At 47.5% G+C, this 19,651-nt stretch overlaps 1 protein-coding gene across 1 annotated transcript in view; it reads left to right on the forward strand.

Annotated features, from left to right (window-relative positions):
• Positions 1–868: 868 nt before the first annotated feature.
• Positions 869–19,651, forward strand: part of LOC128703230 (uncharacterized) — a 60,717-nt gene continuing 41,934 nt past the window's right edge. Inside the window, exon 1 of the mRNA XM_070086869.1 lies at positions 869–1,188. Coding sequence (XP_069942970.1) covers positions 1,146–1,188 — 43 coding nt within the window. The 5' untranslated portion in view covers positions 869–1,145. The remainder of the gene's footprint in view (positions 1,189–19,651) is intronic.

A 19,651-nucleotide genomic window follows, 5' to 3' on the forward strand; every position in this document is an offset into this window, starting at 1 on the left:
CGTCCTGGTAACGTTGATCTCATGATGACGTCCTGGTAACGTTGATCTCATGATGTCGTCCTGGTAACTTTAATCTCATGATGTCGTCCTGGTAACGTTGATCTCATGATGTCGTCCTGGTAACGTTAATCTCATGATGTCGCCCTGGTAACGTTGATTTCATGATGTCGCACTGGTAACGTTGATTTCATGATGTCGCACTGGTAACGTTGAGTTCATGATGTCGCCCTAGTAATGTTGATATCATGATGTCGTCCTGGTAACGTTGATTTCATGATGTCGTCCTGGTAACGTTGATCTCATGATGTCGTCCTGGTAACGTTGATCTCATGATGTCGTCCTGGTAACGTTGATCTCATGATGTCGTCCTGGTAACGTTGATCTCATGATGTCGTCCTGGTAACGTTGATCTCATGATGTCGTCCTGGTAACGTTGATCTCATGATGTCGTCCTGGTAACGTTGATCTCATGATGTCGTCCTGGTAACGTTGATCTCATGATGTCGTCCTGGTAACGTTGATCTCATGATGTCGTCCTGGTAACTTTAATCTCATGATGTCGCCCTAGTAATGTTGATCTCATGATGTCGTCCTGACAACATTGATCTCAAAGTGTCGTTCTGACAACGTTGATCTCATGGTGTCGTCTGGCACCACAAGGCTGCAAGGTTTTAAAGGGGTGGCATCCGGTGCCAGCGTCATTACCAAGCTCGACGCCAGTAAGGAAGGGCGGGCAACTGATTCATTTAATTTTAAAAGCTCTATTCTTTCATACCAGATAATACCGCCGTAATAGCTGGTGTTAGCTGGCACGGGCGTGCGCGTGTGTGTGTGAGAGAGAGACGCAGTGTGCAGAAGGTAGCTCAACAAGCAACAACACCTGAAGCAACAACACCTGAAGCAACAACACCTGAAGCAACAATACTTGAAGCTAACCAATACCCGACTCTGAAATAGTCATCTGGTCAAGACGGGTATCTTAAAACACCTGAATTTCGAAACAACCATCGCTACGAATCTGAAATACGGGTGTCTTAAATCACCAGAATCCTGAACACCGCCGTTACCAGTCCGTGATACGGGTGTCTTGAAATACCCTAATCGGGAGCACCATCCGTACCATTAGTGAGAGAGTCACACCCACCATGGCTGAAGGTGTACTGTACTGCACCCTCCTGGTCTTACTAGGTACGTGTACTTACCTGTTTGTATTGACCTCATGAGTCTACGGGAGGGAGGGAGGGAGGGAGGGAGGGAGGGAGGGAAAGAGAGGGTCTACTGGAGGTAGGGAGTCTACTGGAGGAAGGAAGTCTACTGGAGGAAGGGAGTCTACTGGAGGGAGGGAGTCTACTGGAGGGAGTCTACTGGAGGAAGGGAGTCTACTGGAGGGAGTCTACTGGAGGGAGTCTACTGGACGGAGGAAGTCTACTGTAAGAAGGGAGTCTACTGGAGGGAGGGAGTTTACTGGTGGAAGGGAGTCTACTGGAGGGAGGGAGTCTACTGGAGGAAGGGAGTCTACTGGAGACAGAGAGTCTACTGGAGAAAGAGAGTCTACTGGAGGGAGGGAGTCTGCTACAAGGACAGAGTCGACTGGAGGAAGGAAGTCTACTGGAGGAAGGGAGTCTACTGGAGGAAGGGAGTCTACTGGAGGGAGTCTACTGGAGGGAGGGAGTATACTGGAGGGAGGGAGTCTACTGGAGGGAGGGAGTCTGCTACAAGGACAGAGTCGACTGGAGGAAGGAAGTCTACTGGAGGAAGGGAGTCTACTGGAGGAAGGGAGTCTACTGGAGGGAGTCTACTGGAGGGAGGGAGTCTACTGGAGAGAGGGAGTCTACTGGAGGAAGGGAGTCTACTGGAGGAAGGGAGTCTACTGGAGGGAGTCTACTGGAGGGAGTCTACTGGATGGAGTTTACTACAGGGAGAGAGTCTACTGGAGGAAGAGAGTCTACTGGAGGAAGGGAGTCTACTGGAGGGAGGGAGTCTACTGGATGGAGGGAGTCTACTGGAGGGAGGGAGTCTACTGGAGGGAGGGAGTTTACTACAGGGAGAGAGTCTACTGGAGGAAGAGAGTCTACTGGAGGAAGGGAGTCTACTGGAGGGAGGGAGTCTACTGGATGGAGGAAGTCTACTGGAGGGAGGGAGTCTACTGGAGAGAGGGAGTTTACTACAGGGAGAGAGTCTACTGGAGGAAGAGAGTCTACTGGAGGAAGGGAGTCTACTGGTGGGAGGGAGTCTACTGGATGGAGGGAGTCTACTGGAGGGAGAGAGTCTACTGCAGGGAGGGAGTTTACTGGTGGGAGGGAGTTTACTGGAGGGAGGGAGTCTACTGGAGGAAGAGAGTCTAATGAAGAGAGTCTCCTGGAGGGAGGGAGTCTACTACAGGGAGAGAGTCTACTGGAGGGAGGAAGTCTACTAGAGGAAGGGAGTCTACTGGAGGAAGGGAGTCTACTGAAGGGAGGGAGTCTACTGGAGGGAGGGAGTCTACTGGAGGGAGTCTACTGGAGGAAGGCAGTCTACTGGAGGGAGGAAGTCTACTGTAGGAAGGGAGTCTACTGGAGGGAGGGAGTCTACTGAAGGGAGGGAGTCTACTGGATGGAGGGAGTCTACTGGAGGGAGGGAGTCTACTGCAGGGAGGGAGTTTACTGGAGGGAGGGACTCTACTGGAGGAAGGGAGTCTACTGGAGGGAGGAAGTCTACTGTAGGAAGGGAGTCTACTGGAGGGAGGGAGTCTACTGGAGGAAGGGAGTCTACTGGAGGAAGAGAGTCTACTGGAGGAAGGGAGTCTACTGGAGGGAAGGATTCTACTTGAGGGAGGGATTCTATTGGAGGGATGGAATCTACTGGAGGGAGGGAGAGAGTCTACAGGAGGGAGGGAGTCTACTGGAGGAAGGGAGTCTACTGGAGGGAGTCTACCGGAGGGAGGGAGTCTACTGGAGGGAAGGAGTCTACTGGAGGGAGGGAGTTTACTGGAGGGAGAGATTCTAATGGAGGGAGGGAGTCTTATGGAGGAAGGGAGTCTGCTGGAGGGAGGGATTCTACTTGAGGGAGGGATTCTACTGGAGGGAGAGAGTCTACTGGAGGGAGGGAGAGAGTCTACTGGAGGGAGGGAGTCTACTGGAGGAAGAGAGTCTACTGGAGGGAGTCTACTGGAGGGAGGGAGTCTACTGGAGGGAGGGAGTCTACTAGAGGAAGGGAGTCTACTGGAGGAAGTCTACTGTAGGAAGGGAGAAAACTGGAGGGAGGAAGTTTACTGGTGGGAGGGAGTCTACTGGAGGGAGGGAGTCTACTGGAGGGAGGGAGTCTACTGGAGGAAGAGAGTCTACTGGAGAAAGAGAGTCTACTGGAGGTAGGGAGTCTAATGGAGGGAGGGAGTCTACTGGAGGGTGAGAGTCTACTGGGGGGAGGAAGCCTACTGGAGGAAGGGAGTCTACTGGAGAAAGGGAGTCTACTGGAGGGAGGGAGTCTACTGGAGGGAGGGAGTCTACTGGAGGGAGGGAGTCTACTGGAGGGAGGGAGTTTACTGCAGGGAGAGAGTCTACTGGAGGGAGGGATTCTACTGGAGGGAGGGAGTATACTGGAGGGAGGGAGTCAATTGGAGGGAGGGAGAGAGTCTACTGGAGGGAGGAAGCTTACTGGAGGGAGGGAATCTACTGTAGGGAGGAAGGGAGTATACTGGAGGGAGGGAGTCTACTGGAGGAAGGGAGTCTACTGGAGGGAGGTATTCTACTGAAGGGAGGTATTCTACTGGAGGGAGGGATTCTACTGGAGGGAGGGATTCTACTGGAGGGAGGGAGTCTACTGGAGGGAGGGAGTCTATTGGAGGGAGGGATTCTACTGGAGGGAGGAAGTCTACTGGAGGGAGGGAGCCTACTGGAAGGAGGGAGGGAGTCTACTGGAGGGAGGGATTCTACTGGAGGGAGGAAGTCTACTGGAGGGAGGGAGCCTACTGGAAGGAGGGAGGGAGTCTACTGGAGGGAGGGAGAGAGTCTACTGGAGGGAGGGAGTCTACTGGAGGGAGGGATTCTACTGGAGGAAGGGAGTCTACTGGAGGGAGGGAGGGAGTCTACTGGAGAGAGGGAGTCTACTGGAGAAAGGAGTCTACTGGAGGGAGGGAGTCTACTGGAGGGAGGGATTCTACTGGAGGGAGGGATTCTACTGGAGGGAGGGAGTCTAATGGAGGGAGGGAGTCTACTGGAGGGAGGGATTCTACTGAAGGGAGGGAGTCTACTGGAGGGAGGGAGTCTACTGGAGGAAGGGAGGGAGGGAGGGAGAGAGTCTACTGGAGGGAGGGAGTCTACTTGAAGGAGGGAAGGACCCTACTGGAAGGAGGCAGGGAGTCTACTGGAGGGAGGGAAGGAGCCTACTGGAAGGAGGCAGGGAGTCTACTTGAAGGAGGGAGTCTACTGGAGGAAGGGAGTCTACTGGAGGGAGGGAGGGAGTCTACTGGAGAGAGAGAGTCTACTGGAGAAAGGGAGTCTACTGGAGGGAGGGAGTCTACTGGAGGGAGGGTTTCTACTGGAGGGAAGGATTCTACTGGAGGGAGGGAGTCTAATGGAGGGAGGGAGTCTACTGGAGGGAGGGATTCTACTGAAGGGAGGGAGTCTACTGAAGGGAGGGAGTCTACTGGAGGGAGGGAGGGAGTCTACTGGATGGAGGGAGTCTACTGGAGGGAGGGAGTCTACTGGAGGGAGGGAGTCTACTGGAGGGAGGGAGTCTTCTGGAGGGAAGGAGTCTGCTGGAGGGAGGGAGGGAGTCTACTGGATGGAGGGAGTCTCCTGGAGGGAGGGAGTCTACTGGAGGGAGGGAGTCTACTGGAGGGAAGGAGTCTACTGGAGGGAGGGAGTCTACTGGAGGGAGGGAGTCTACTGGAGGGAGGGAGTTTATTGGAGGGAGGGAGTCTACTGGAGGCAGAGAGTTTACTGGAGGGAGGGAGTCTACTTGAGGGAGGGAGTCTACTGGAGGGAGGGAGTCTACTTGAGGGAGGGAGTCTACTGGATGGATGAAGTGTACTGGAGGGAGGGAATGTACTGAAGTGAGGGAGTGTACTGGAGGGAGGGAGTCTACTGGAGGGAGGGAGTCTACTGGAGGGAGGGAGTTTACTGGAGGGAGGGAGTCTACTGGAGTTAGGGAGTCTACTGGAGGGAGGGAGTCTACTTGAGGGAGGGAGTCTACTGGGGGGAGGGAGTTTACTGGAGGGAGGGAGTCTACTGGAGGGAGGGAGTTTACTGGAGGGAGGGAGTCTACTGGAGGGAGGGAGTCTACTGGAGGGAGTCTACTGGAGGGAGGGAGTCTACTTGAGGGAGTAAGTCTACTGGGGGGAGGGAGGCTACTGGAGGGAGGGAGTCTACTGGAGGGAGGGAGTTTACTGGAGGGAGGGAGTCTACTGGAGGGAGGGAGTCTACTGGAGGGAGGGAGTCTACTGGAGGGAGGGAGTCTACTGGAGGAAGAGAGTCTACTGGAGAAAGAGAGTCTACTGGAGGGAGGGAGTCTACTGGAGGGAGGGAGTCTACTACAGGGAGAGAGTTTACTGGAGGGAGGAAGTCTACTGGACGGAGGGAGTCTACTGGAGGGAGGGAGGGAGTCTACTGGAGGGAGGGAGGGATTCTACTGAAGGGAGGGAGTCTACTGGAGGGAGGGAGTCCACTGGAGGGAGGGAGTCTACTGGAGGGAGGGAGTCTATAGGAGGGAGGGAGTCTACTGGAGGGAGGGAATCTATAGGATGGAGGGAGTCTACTGGAAGGAGGGAGTCTACTGGAGGGAGGGAGTGTACTGGAGGTTGGAAGGGAGTGTACTGGAGGGATGGAGTCTATTGGAGGGAGGGAGTCTATAGGAGGGAGGAAGTCTACTGGAGGGAGGGAGTCTACTGGAGGGAGGGAGTGTACTGGAGGGAGGGAGGGAGTCTACTGGAGGGAGGGAGTCTACTGGAGGGAGGGAGTCTACTGGAGGGAGGGAGTCTACTGGAGGGAGGGAGGGAGTCTACTTTAGGGAGGGAGTCTATAGGAGGGAGGGAGTCTACTGGAGGGAGGGAGTCTGCTGGAGGGAGGGAGTCTGCTGGAGGGAGGGAGTCTGCTGGAGGGAGGGAGTCTGCTGGAGGGAGGGAGGGAGGGAGGGATGGTGTAACCTGCGGCTGGGACTGGAAACCACCGTTTTGTTCGTACAAGTGAACTCCAGTATTTGTTGTACATCGCTTGATGGGTCTGACCCATAGTGATTTAGTGCTTTGTTTTTAACTTTAACTATGGTAGTGATAATAATAATAATAATAATAATAATAATAATAATAATAACAACAACAACAACAACAACAACAACAACAACAACAACAACAACAACAACAGAGACTAGTGTATGCAGTTAGGTTCTGCTGTGTAATTATGTAACTCGTTCCACTTATAGTGTTATTCAGTATTTCATTATATCGTTGACTCAGTGTTCTTCCATCTTTGGTTGAGACTGAGTCAAGGTCAACTCTGTGTACACCGCTGAGTATTTTGTATAGTGAACTGACTCCCTCACATTGCTGGTTGCAGTGTGTGTCTCTGTTGCAACGTACGTACCGACTCACCAATATGTCCTTGATACTGATGGCGCAGCTTTGCGTAACAGTATTTATTTTATGTATAACTTATTAAGTAGATATTATTCTCCTGGTGTTGTAGGTGTAGTGTGGTCGTTATTTTATAAATTAAATGAAGGGGAATAGGCAGGTAGTGTGTTGAAGTGTGTGTGGAAGTTTGTGTACAGAGGCAGTAAAGGGTATGTATGAGAGTGTAGTGGTACCAACATGGGTGTGAGGCATGGAGTTTTAATGTTCCAGCGACAATAAGTGTAGAGACAGAGATGTCATGTTGGTGTGAATATCATGCAGAGAACTGGGAGTGTAGAAATTGAAAGATAATGTGGGATGATCAAGAGAATGATGCCGTGAGTTGAGGAGTTGTTGAGGTGGTTTGGGTATGTAGAGAGGTTGGACAATGATAGGTTTATGAAGAGGATATATAAATATGGGGTGGAAGGAGTGGTTGGAGGGACGAGGTACAAGAGGCTTTGAGTTTTTGTGGTTTGAGCATCCAGCAGGCTTGAGTGAACGTGTTCAACAAGAGTGAATTGAGACAAGTTGTTTTTAATGGAATAAACAGGGTAACTTTTATGAAAGGCTTCAGGAACAACTCGCTAGCCGGATATAAGTCCTGGAGATGCAAGGGGCAGTGGCTGCGCTCTGAACGACAGGTGGGGATGCTGCAGTCGGAGTGCCAGCTTACTTCCGGAAAGACGGCGATTGATTGAATGTTAGTGAATGCGTTTTCTTCTTTAAGTTACCTACCTTGGCAGGAGACAGCCGACGGCCAAAATTGACAGATTACAAACGAAATCGTGGGAGCACTCTCACTTAAAGACACACCGAGGGTGAAGGAGCACAACACCAGCGCGTACTAACACATACCAGGTGTTAGGGACTAAGGTATCAGTATGCAGGAAGCAGGATACAATATGCGTAGTTACTGGTAAGGAATAGGTAATGCCAGTTGTAGGCTGATCCAGGGCTGGTGACTTCGTTAATATTCACTTTACTGCTGAGGTAGACTATAATAAATACTGTCACATAGGTGGTAAAATATGTGAATGGGCAAGCCAAGGAAGGCCACACACACATACATTCTCTCTCTCTCTCTCTCTCTCTCTCTCTCTCTCTCTCTCTCTCACTCAGGGAGAAAGACCTTGGGGTGACCATAACACCGAGCACATCACCGGAGGCACACATCAACCAAATAACTGCTGCAGCATACGGGCGCCTGGCAAACCTGAGAATAGCGTTCCGATACCTTAATAAGGAATCGTTCAAGACACTGTACACTGTGTATGTTAGGCCCATACTGGAGTATGCAGCACCAGTCTGGAACCCACACCTGGCCAAGCACGTCAAGAAGTTAGAGAAAGTACAAAGGTTTGCAACAAGGCTAGTCCCAGAGCTCAAGGGAATGTCGTACGAGGAAAGGTTAAGGGAAATCGGAATGACGACACTGGAGGACAGAAGGGTCAGGGGAGACATGATAACAATATACAAGATACTGCGGGGAATAGACAAGGTGGACAGAGATAGGATGTTCCGGAGAGAGGACACAGGGACAAGGGGTCACAACTGGAAGCTGAAGAATCAGACGAGTCACAGGGACGTTAGGAAGTATTTCTTCAGTCATAGAGTTGTCAGCAAGTGGAATAGCCTAGCAAGTGAAGTAGTGGAGGCAGGAACCATACATAGTTTTAAGAAGAGGTATGACAAAGCTCAGGAAGCAGAGAGAGAGAGGACCCAGTAGCGATGAGTGAAGAGGCGAGGCCAGGAGCTGAGTCTCGACCCCTGCAACCACAATTAGGTGAGTACAATTAGGTGAGTACATACACACATACGCACACACACACACACACACACACACACACACACACACACACACACACACACACACACACACACACACACACACACACACACACACACACACACACACGCACACATACGGTGGCTTTTCGAAAAATTATTACAAACTGAACGATCTACGTTAAGAAGAAAAACAATAAAACTTAAGAATATAAATGTGAGAGTTTATAACCCGGTGTCGTTCATGGCAGTCAGTCATTGTGGCTGATCTCTCTTGGATATTTGGGTTCTCTCTCCTAACATACGAGACACAACAGTCAACTAACTGCTACGTACCTATTTAGTTATAGGTGAAAATGGGAAGCCCATTGGTCTGGGCTCGACCCAGGATCGAACCCGGGTCCTTCCTTTGTCGAGCAGTACATTCTACTACTGACTTATTTCTAGCTGTATATAATTTACATTAACTAATATTTACATTCACATAATGTTTTTATAATGGAAATATCTACGCATGTGCTGTATAAGCAATGACGTAATAACCTTGAAACACCACCAAAGGGCATAAGGAAGTAGCAATTTTGAATAATGCCGAGTTGCGTCATTGTTGACATTATTGAGGTACGAGCGGTTAGGGAAACGGATGCTGCAGCCAGACCCATTGTTGCAGACTTAAATGTCTCTTTCCCAGCTTTCATGTCACACTAATAGCACCAGTGTTAACTTCCCAGGCTTTATAACACGATGCGTGACCTCACCTAGTTGTGGTTGCAGAGGTCGATTCACAGCTCCTGGCCTCACCTCTTCACTGGTCCCTACTAGGTCACTCTTCCTGCTCCATGAGCTTTATCATACCTCTTCTTAAAGCTATGTGTTGATCCTGATTCCACCACATCCTTTTCCAGACTATTCCACTTCATGACAACTCTATGACTGATGAAATACTTCCTAACATCCCTGTGATTCATCTGAGTCTTCAACTTCCAACTGTGTCCCCTTGTTACTGTGTCCCATCTCTAGAACATCCTGTCTCTGTCCACCTTGTCAATTCCTCTCAGCATTTTATATGTTGTTATAATATCCCCCCCTATCTCTCCTATCCTCCAGTGTCGTCAGGTCGATTTCCCTTGACCTCTCCTCGTAGGACATGCCCTTAGCTTCGGGACTAGTTTTGTTGCAAACCTTTGAACTTTCTCTAATTTCCTTATGTGCTTGGCTAGGTGTGGGTTCCAAACTGATGCTGCATACACCCATATAAGCCTAGCGTACACGGTGCACAGGGTCCTAAACGATTCCTTATTAAGATGGCGGAATGCCGTTCTTAGGTTTGCTAGGCGCCCATATGCTGCAGCCGTTATTTGGTTGATGTGCGCCTCAGGAGATGTGTCCAGTGTTATACTAACCCCAAGATTCTTTTCCTTGAGTGAGATTTGTAGTCTCTGGCCCCCTAGATTGTACTCCGTCTGCGGTCTTCTTTGCCTTTCCCCAATCTTCATGACTTTGCACTTGGTAGGGTTGAACTCCAGGAGCCAGTTGCTGGACCAGGTCTGCAACCTGTCCAGATTCCTTTGTAGTTCTGCCTGGTCCGCGTCCGACTGAATTCTTCTCATCAACTTCACATCATCTGAAAACAGGGACACTTCTGAGTCTATTCCTTCCGTCATGTCTTTCACAAATAATAGAAACAGCATCTATCCTATAAATGACCTCTGTGGAACCCCGCTAGTCACAGGAGCCCACTATGATACCTCGACATGTACCATGACTTTCTTTTGTCTTCCTGACAGGTATTCTCTGATCCATTGCAGTACCTTACCTGTTATCCCTGCCTGGTCCTCCAGCTGTTGCACTAATCTCTTGTGTGGAACTGTGACAAACGCTTTTTTAGAGTCCAAGAAAAAGCAGTCTACCCATCCCTCTCTTTCTTGTCTTACTGCTGTCACCCTGTCAGTAGGTTTGTGACACAGGATATCCTTTCTCTGAAACCAAATTGGTTGTCGTTGATAAGCTCATTCATTTCTGGGTGTTCCATCACTCTTCCCCAGAAATCTTCTCCATGACTTTGCATACTATACACGTCAGTGACACTGATCTGTAGTTTAATGCATCGTGTAGAAGACTACATTTGCTGTCTTCTACACCTCAGGCAGTCTCCCTGTTTCGATAGATGTTTTGAAGATTGTTGTTAGTGGTACACAAAGCGCCTCTGCTCCCTCTCTCAGGACCCATGGAGAGATGTTATCCGGCTCCACCGCCTTTGAAATATCTAGCTCGCTTAGTAGCCTCTTCACTTCTTCCTCGGTTGTACATATTGTGTCCAACACTCGATGGTGTACCCCACCCCTCCGTCTTTCTGGAGTCCCTTCTGTCTCCTCTGTGAACACTTATTTGAATCTCATGTTGAGTTTCTCACATACTTCTCGGTCGTTTCTTGTGATCTCTCCTCCTTCCTTCCTCAGCCTGATTACCTGGTCCTTGACTGTTGTTTTCCTCCTGATGTGACTGTAAAACAGCTTCAGGTCAGATATGGCTTTCACTGCTGTGTCATTTTTGTATTGTTGTTGGGCCTCCCTCCTTACCTGTGCATTTTCATTTCTGGCTCTACGACTGCTCTCCTTATTCTCCTGGGTCCTTTGCCTTCTATACTTCTTCTATTCTCTAGCACACTTGGTTTTGGCCTTTCTACACCTTTGAGTGAACCAAGGGCTCATCCTGGCTTTCTCATTATTCATGTTACCCTTGGGTACAACCCTCTCCTCAGCTTCCTTGCATATTGTTGTCACATATTCCATCATCTCGTTTGCTGACTTCCCTGCCAGTTCTCTGTCCCACTGAGCCCCGTGCTGGAAATTCTTCATGCCTGTGTAGTCCCCTCTCGTGTAGTTTGGCTTCATTCGTCCTGCCCTTTCTGCTTCCCTCTCCACTTGTAACTCTACTATGTATTCGAAGCTCAGAACCACATGGTCACTGGCCCAGAGGGGTCTTTCATATGTTATGTCTTTACTCAGACCAACTAGAATGTATCACTAATACTTGCACAAGGGATGAACATGGGAAATATATAATAGCTAAATTCAAATCCAAATACCTACAAAAACCTCTCACAGTGATAAACATCTACAGAGTACCACAGTCAAACATTAGCCGTTTTAGTGACAACCTAGGAAGTATGATAACTGATGCACGCATGAACAAAGATCACTTACTACTCTTAGGTGACTTCAATATAAATCTCCTACAAGACCAAGACCCACACGTTACTGAATTCACAAACACTATGAGTAACTGTATGTTGCTACCAACAGTAACAAAACCTACAAGAGTTACAGAGACTAGTGTTTCCCTACTAGACCACATCTGGGCCAACACCATATCCCCCTTAAGATCAGGCATAATCACAGATAATACCACAGATTATTACCCTACCTTCCTCATAACAAACCTTGGCAAATTACCCCAAGACACTACTAAAGTCACTTTCAGACTTCACAATGAGGCAGCCATTAATAACTTCACAGCAGCAGTGACAAACATTGACTGGTACACTGAGCTAGAAATCTATACAGATATTGACGAATGTATTAATAATTTTCTAAAAAAAGACCCAATGCCTCTATAACAAGCACTGCCCTAAAAAAAACTAAACAGATGACAGCTAAGAGACTGACCAGTCCCTGGCTAACACCCAGTATCCTCAAATCCATAAATACAAAGCACCTATACGAAAAACAGTACAGAATGGGCCACATAACCAGAGACCAAACAAAACGTTACTCGTCAATCCTAACCAGCCTGATAAGAAGGGCTAAAAAAGATGTATTATGAGAACAGATTATCCAACTTACGATGTGGCATAAAAAGACCTGGAAAACCCTATCAGAAATACTAGGAGCAAAAAAGATAACACGAAATAGCGAAATTGAATTAACAAAACCAGATGAATCCCAATTCCCACCTACTGAAACAGCAAACAGACTCAATGATTTCTTCTCCACTATAGGAAAAAACCTTGCCAATAAAATTCCAAGCTCAGACACCCCACCCAATGACTACCTCACTGGCAACTACCCGAACACACTGTTCCTAGCTCCGACTAACCCAACTGAAGACTCCCTTATTATCAGCAAACTAAAAAACAAGACATGAGATTTAAATACCTTACCACCCATTATATACAAAAAAGTGTCACAGGTACTATCACCAATCATTGCAACACTCTTTAACAAATCTATTGAATCCTCTACCTTTCCTACAGTTCTCAAAATAGCAAGGGTCACCACGATCCATAAAGGAGGAGACCACACAGACTTGAATAACTATAGGCCAATATCCAACTTACACCCTCTCTCTAAAATCTTTGAAAAATTAATCCATAAGCGTATCTGTTCCTACCTCATCTCCCACAACATACTTAACCCCTGTCAATTTGGGTTCAGGCCTAATAAAAATACTAATGATGCTATTATCCACATGCTAGAACATATTTATACAGCAATAGAAAAAAAATAAGTCCCACTGGGGATCTTCATTGACTTACGTAAAGCTTTTGATACAGTTGACCATGACTTGCTCCACATAAAATTGTCGCACTATAGTATAAGAGGGCACTCCCTCAACTACCTCAAGTCATACCTCAGCAACAGAAGCCAATATGTGTACACAAATGGGGCAAACTCTTCCGCACAGCCAATTACAGTTGGTGTCCCACAGGGAAGTGTCCTAGGCCCTCTTCTCTTTCTCATATACATAAATGACCTACCAAATGCATCGCAACTACTCAAACCCACACTATTTGCAGATGACAGTACATACGTCTACTCTCACCCGAGCCCAGTCATGCTAGCCAATACTGTAAATACCGAATTACAGAAAATATCAACCTGGATGAGGACCAACAAACTTACTCTAAACATTGACAAAGCCTACTACATTCAGTTTGGTAACAGAGCTGCAGATGTGTCTCTTAACATAATGATAAATGGATCACCTATCACAAAACTCACAGAGGGAAAATTTCTAGGAATCCACCTTGATAATAGACTCAAATTTCAAACACATATACAAAGAATTTCCATAAAAATTTCCAAGCCCGTAGGCACGTAGGCATACTATCGAAGATAAGGTACTATGTTCCACAGTCAGCCCTCCTGGCCCTATATCACTCACTTATTTACCCCTATCTCACCTATGGAATTTGTGCATGGGGCTCAACAACAATTAACCATCTCAAACCACTAATCACCCAACAAAAGGCTGCAGTCAGAATGATAACAAATTCCCACTACAGGCAGCACACTCCACCAATATTCAAAACTCTAAACCTACTCACAGTACAAAACATCCATACTTATTACTGCACCTACTACGTACATAGAACACTTAACTCTGACATAAACCCTCCCCTCAAACATCTCCTTACCAACCTCAACAGAACACATGACCATAACACAAGGCACAGATTTCTCTTTGATGTTCCTCGTGTCCATCTCACACTATGCAAAAACTCAATGCACATAAAAGGCCCTAAAATCTGGAATTCATTACCTGTGAATATAAAAGAAACACTGTCTGTTTATAAATTCAAGTCTCTTCTCAAAAATCACTTACACACCCACAACTAAATAAATACTGAATAATTGTATCTCATAAATTGTATCTCATATATGTATCTCATTATTGTATCTCATAAATGTCAACATGTGACCCAATCAAACTTTGTTACTATTTAACTTCATTACCTAACATAATACTCCATTCTACTGATTACACAACAACACAGTAAATTACCATATGACCTGTCTTTGTAATACTCATTTGTACTAAATTGTTATCTGTTTTACAATAATTTTTGTACCACTGAATATATCATTGCTAAGTTAATCTTAAGTTAATTTTAAGCCTGCGCATAATGCTCTGCATACAAGTGGCTTTGGCATGCTGCACTTTAAAAATTGTATTCCTTGTACTTCTCTGTATCATGTTCAAATTAATAAATAAATAAATAAATAAATAAATAATATCCGTACTACTCTAGGTAAATACTAGGTCCAGTCTTGTTGGTTCATCCTCTCCTCTCTGGATGTGTCCCTTTACATGTTGGTACATGAGATTTTCCAATACCACCTCCATCATCTTAGCTCTCCACATTTCTGGTCCCCCATGTGGCTCCAGGTTCTCCCAGTCGATTTCCTTGTGATTAAAGTCACTCACATTAAGCAGCTTTGCCTTTCTCGCATGAGCCCTTCTGGCTACTTCAGTCAGAATGACTCATTTACTCCCATCACACTCTTTTTTTTTGGCCTCCTGCTGTTCTGTGGTGGGTTATACAACAAATTCTGGCCACAAAATAGAGCGAAACACCAACGTCAAAGACCTGGGAGTGATCATGTCGGAGGATCTCACCTTCAAGGACCATAACATTGTATCAATCGCATCTGCTAGAAAAATGACAGGATGGATAATGAGAACCTTCAAAAATAGGGAGGCCAAGCCCATGATGACACTCTTCAGGTCACTTGTTCTATCTAGGCTGGAATATTGCTGCACACTAACAGCACCTTTCAAGGCAGGTGAAATTGCCGACCTAGAAAATGTACAGAGAACTTTCACGGCGCGCATAACGGAGATAAAACACCTCAATTACTGGGAGCGCTTGAGGTTCCTAAACCCGTATTCCCTGGAACGCAGGAGGGAGAGATACATGATTATATACACCTGGAAAATCCTAGAGGGACTAGTACCGAACTTGCACACGAAAATCACTCACTACGAAAGCAAAAGACTTGGCAGACGATGCACCATCCCCCCAATGAAAAGCAGGGGTGTCACTAGCACGTTAAGAGACCATACAATAAGTGTCAGGGGCCCGAGACTGTTCAACTGCCTCCCAGCACACATAAGGGGGATTACCAACAGACCCCTGGCAGTCTTCAAGCTGGCACTGGACAAGCACCTAAAGTCAGTTCCTGATCAGCCGGGCTGTGGCTCGTACATTGGTTTGCGTGCAGCCAGCAGCAACAGCCTGGTTGATCAGGCTCTGATCCACCAGGAGGCCTGGTCACAGACCGGGCCGCGGGGGCGTTGACCCCCGGAACTCTCTCCAGGTAAACTCCAGGTAAACTGCAATTATCACCTTGGGACCTCCAGACTGAAGTGTTCCTATTATGTGGTCTCTTGCTTCTCCTCTGTCTCCTCTCTCCAGCTCATCAAAATCCCATTGGTTTTTTGATGAGCAGTGTCACTCCTCCATCCCCTCTGTTCCCTCTGTCTTTCCTCAGGATCTGATATCCCGTTGGAATGATGGCATCTGTTATCATTCCTGAAAGTTTGGTTTCTGTGAGAGCTATGATGTCCTGTGATGCCTCTTTAACTCTTTCGTGCCACACTTCCCAATTATTCGTTATTCCATCAGCGCTGGTGAACTATACCTTCAGTTTCCTCTCCAACACTGTGTTCTGGGGGTCTGTGAGGGTGGGGGACCTGGTAGTGTGCTGTGGGATTCTATAGCATAGTGTGGGGTGGGAGCTGTAAGTGTGGATTGTGGGTTCTGTCGCGACAGCGTGTTTGGTTGTGTGGTTCTGGGGATAATTCTGTGTGTGCTTGTGCTTGTTGTTCTGTACTGCTCTGGATGTCCTCTGCTGACTCTTTCCTTGTATCTCTTACTAGTCCCTATCGCTTCTGTGTCCTCTCCATCAGCTGTTGTCGTTCCGTTCTGCCGTTCTGTGTGTCGTTCTGCTATCGTTCTCTACTCACCTAATTGTGGTTGCAGAGGTCGAGACTCAGCTCCTGGCCCCGCCTCTTCACTGATCGTTACTAGGTCCTATTCTTCTCTGCTTCCTGAGCTTTGTCATACCTCTTCTTAAAACTATGTATGGTTCCTGCCTCCACTACTTCACTTGCTAGGCTATTCCACTTGCTGACGACTCTATGACTGAAGAAATACTTCCTAACGTCTCTGTGACTCGTCTGAGTCTTCAGCTTCCAGTTGTGACCCCTATTTCTGTGTCCCCTCTCTGGAACATCCTATCTCTGTCCACCTTGTCTATTCCCCGCAGTATTTTGTATGTCGTTATCATGTCTCCCCTGACCCTTCTGTCCTCCAGTGTCGTCAGTCCAGTTTCCCTCAACCTTTCCTCGTACGACATTCCCCTGAGCTCTGGGACTAGCCTTGTTGCAAACATTTGTACTTTCTCTAACTTCTTGACGTGCTTGACCAGGTGTGGGTTCCAGACTGGTGCTGCATACTCCAGTATGGGCCTAACATACACAGTGTACAGTGTCTTGAACGATTCCTTATTAAGGTATCGGAACGCTATTCTCAGGTTTGCCAGGCGCCCGTAAGCTGCAGCAGTTATTTGGTTGATGTGTGCCTCCGGTGACGTGCTCGGTGATATGGTCACCCCAAGGTCTTTCTAACCCTGAGTGAGGTCTGTAGTCTTTGTCAACCTAGCCTATACTCTGTCTGCGGTCTTCTTTGCCCCTCCCCAATCTTCATGACTTTGCATTTGGCTGGATTGAATTCGAGAAGCCAGTTACTGGACCACATGTCCAGCCTGTCCAGGTCTCTTTGCAGTCCTGCCTCATCCTCATCCGATTTAATTCTTCTCATCAACTTCACATAATCTGCGAACAGGGACACTTCAGAGTCTATTCCTTCCATCATGTCGTTCGCATATATCAAAAATAGCACTGGTCCTAGAACTAACCCCTGTGGGACCCCGCTCGTCACAGGCGCCCACTGTGATACCTCGTCACGTACTATGACTCGTTGTTGCCTTCCTGTCAGGTATTCCCTGATCCATTGCAGTGCCCTCCCTGTTATATGAGCCTGATCCTCCAGGCGCATATAACAGGGTATTTTTTATATATGTGAACGACATGATGGAAGGAATAGACTCTGAAGTGTCCCTATTCGCAGATGATGTGAAGTTGATGAGAAGAATTAAATCGGATGAGGATGAGGCAGGACTGCAAAGAGACCTGGACAGGTTGGACATGTGGTCCAGTAACTGGCTTCTCGAATTCAACCTTGCCAAATGCAATGTGTGTGTGTGTGTGCGTGTGTGTGTGTGTGTGTGTGTGTGTGTGTGTGTGTGTGTGTGTGTGTGTATGTGTGTGTGTGTGTACTCACCTATTTGTACTCACCTATTTGTGGTTGCAGGGGTCGATTCATAGCTCCTGGCCCCGCCTCTTCACTGATTGCTACTAGGTCCTCTCTCTCCCTGCTCCATGAGCTTTATCATACCTCGCCTTAAAACTATGTATGGTTCCCGCCTCCACTACTTCACTTTCTAGGCTATTCCACGGCTCGACTACTCTGTGACTGAAGAAATACTTCCTAACATCCCTTTGATTCATCTGAGTCTTCAACTTCCAATTGTGATCTCTTGTGTCTGTGTCCCATCTCTGGAACATCCCGTCTTTGTCCACCTCGTCTATTCCGCACAGTATTTTATATGTCGTTATCATGTCTCCCCTGACCTTCCTTGCCTCCAGTGTCGTCAGGCCGATTTCCCTCAACCTTTCTTCGAAGGACAATCCCCGTAGCTCTGGGACTAGTCTTGTTGCAAACCAATGCACTTTCTCTAATTTCTTGACGTGCTTGACTAGGTGTGGATTCCAAACTGGTGCTGCATACTCCAGTATGGGCCTGACGTAAATGGTATACAGAGTCTTGAACGAATCCTTACTAAGGTATCGGAATGCTGTTCTCAGGTTTTCCAGGCGCCCATATGCTGCAGCAGTTATCTGATTGATGTGTGCTTCCGGAGACATGCTCGGTGTTATACTCACCCCCAGATCTTTTTCCTTGAGTGAGGTTTGCAGACTTTGGCCGTCTAAACTATATTATGTCTGCGGTCTTCTTTGCCCTTCCCCAATCTTCATGACTTTGCATTTGGCAGGGTTAAACTCAAGGAGCCAGTTGCTGGACCAGGCTTGTAGCCTGTCCAGGTCTCTTTGTAGTCCTGCCTGATCCTCATCCGATTTGATTCTTCTCATTAACTTCGCATCATCTGCAAACAAGGACACTTCTGAGTCTATCCCTTCCGTTATGTCATTCACATATACCAAGAACAGCACAGGTCCTAGAACTGACCCCTGTGGAAACCCGCTTGTCACAGGCGCCCACTCTGACACCTCGTCACGTACCATGACTCGTTGTTGCCTCCCTGTCAGGTATTCTCTGATCCATTGCAGTGCTTTTCCTGTTATGTGTGCCTGATCCTCTAGGTTTTGCAGTAACCTCTTGTGAGGAACTGTGTCGAAGGCCTTCTTGCAGTCCAAAAATATGCAGTCGATCCACCCCTCTCTCTCTTGTCTTACTTCTGTCACCTTGTCATAAAACTCTAGTAGGTTTGTGACACAGGATTTTCCCTCCCTGAAACCATGCTGGTTGTCAATTATACACTTGTTTCTTTCCAGGTGCCCCACACTCTCCTCCTGATGATCTTCTCCATGACCTTGCATACTATACATGTTAGTGATACAGGTCTGTAGTTTAGTGCCTCATGCCTGTCTCCCTTTTTAAAAATTGGGACTACATTTGCCATCTTCCATACCTCAGGGAGTTGCCCAGTTTCAAATGATGTGTTGAAGATCTTTGTTAACGGTACACACAATATCTCTGCTCCCTCTTTAAGGACCCACGGAGAGATGTTGTCTGGTCCCACCGCCTTTGAGGTGTCAAGTTCGCATAGCAGCTTCTTCACCTCCTCCTTGGTTAAAAGTACCTCATCCAGCACTTGCTGGTGCACCCCCCTGCTCTGATTTCCTGGAGTCCTACTGGTTTCCACTGTAAATACTTCTTTAAATCTTGTGTTGAGCTCCTGACATACCTCCCGGTCGTTTCTTGTGAATTCCCCATCACCCTTCCTCAGTCTGATTACCTGGTCCTTGACTCTTGTTTTCCTCCTGATGTGGCTGTACAACAGCTTCGGCTCAGTCTTTACTTTTGATGCTATGTCATTTTCATATTGTCTCTGAGCCTCCCTTCTCATCTGTGCATATTCGTTTCTGGCTCTTCGGCTGATTTCTTTATTTTCCTGAGTTCTCTGTCTTCTGTACCTTTTCCATTCTCTAGTACACCTAGTTTTTGCCTCCCTACACCTTTGGGTGAACCAAGGACTCGTTCTGTTCTTCCCATTATTTCTGTTTCCCTTGGGAACAAACCTCTCTTCTGCCTCCTTGCATTTTGTTGCTACATAGTCCATCATTTCTTGTACTGGTTTTCCTGTCAGTTCCCTCTCCCACTGAATGTCTTGAAGGAAGTTCCTCATG

Source organism: Cherax quadricarinatus, chromosome 20, assembly GCF_038502225.1.
Source record: "Cherax quadricarinatus isolate ZL_2023a chromosome 20, ASM3850222v1, whole genome shotgun sequence".
Taxonomy (NCBI): domain Eukaryota; kingdom Metazoa; phylum Arthropoda; class Malacostraca; order Decapoda; family Parastacidae; genus Cherax; species Cherax quadricarinatus.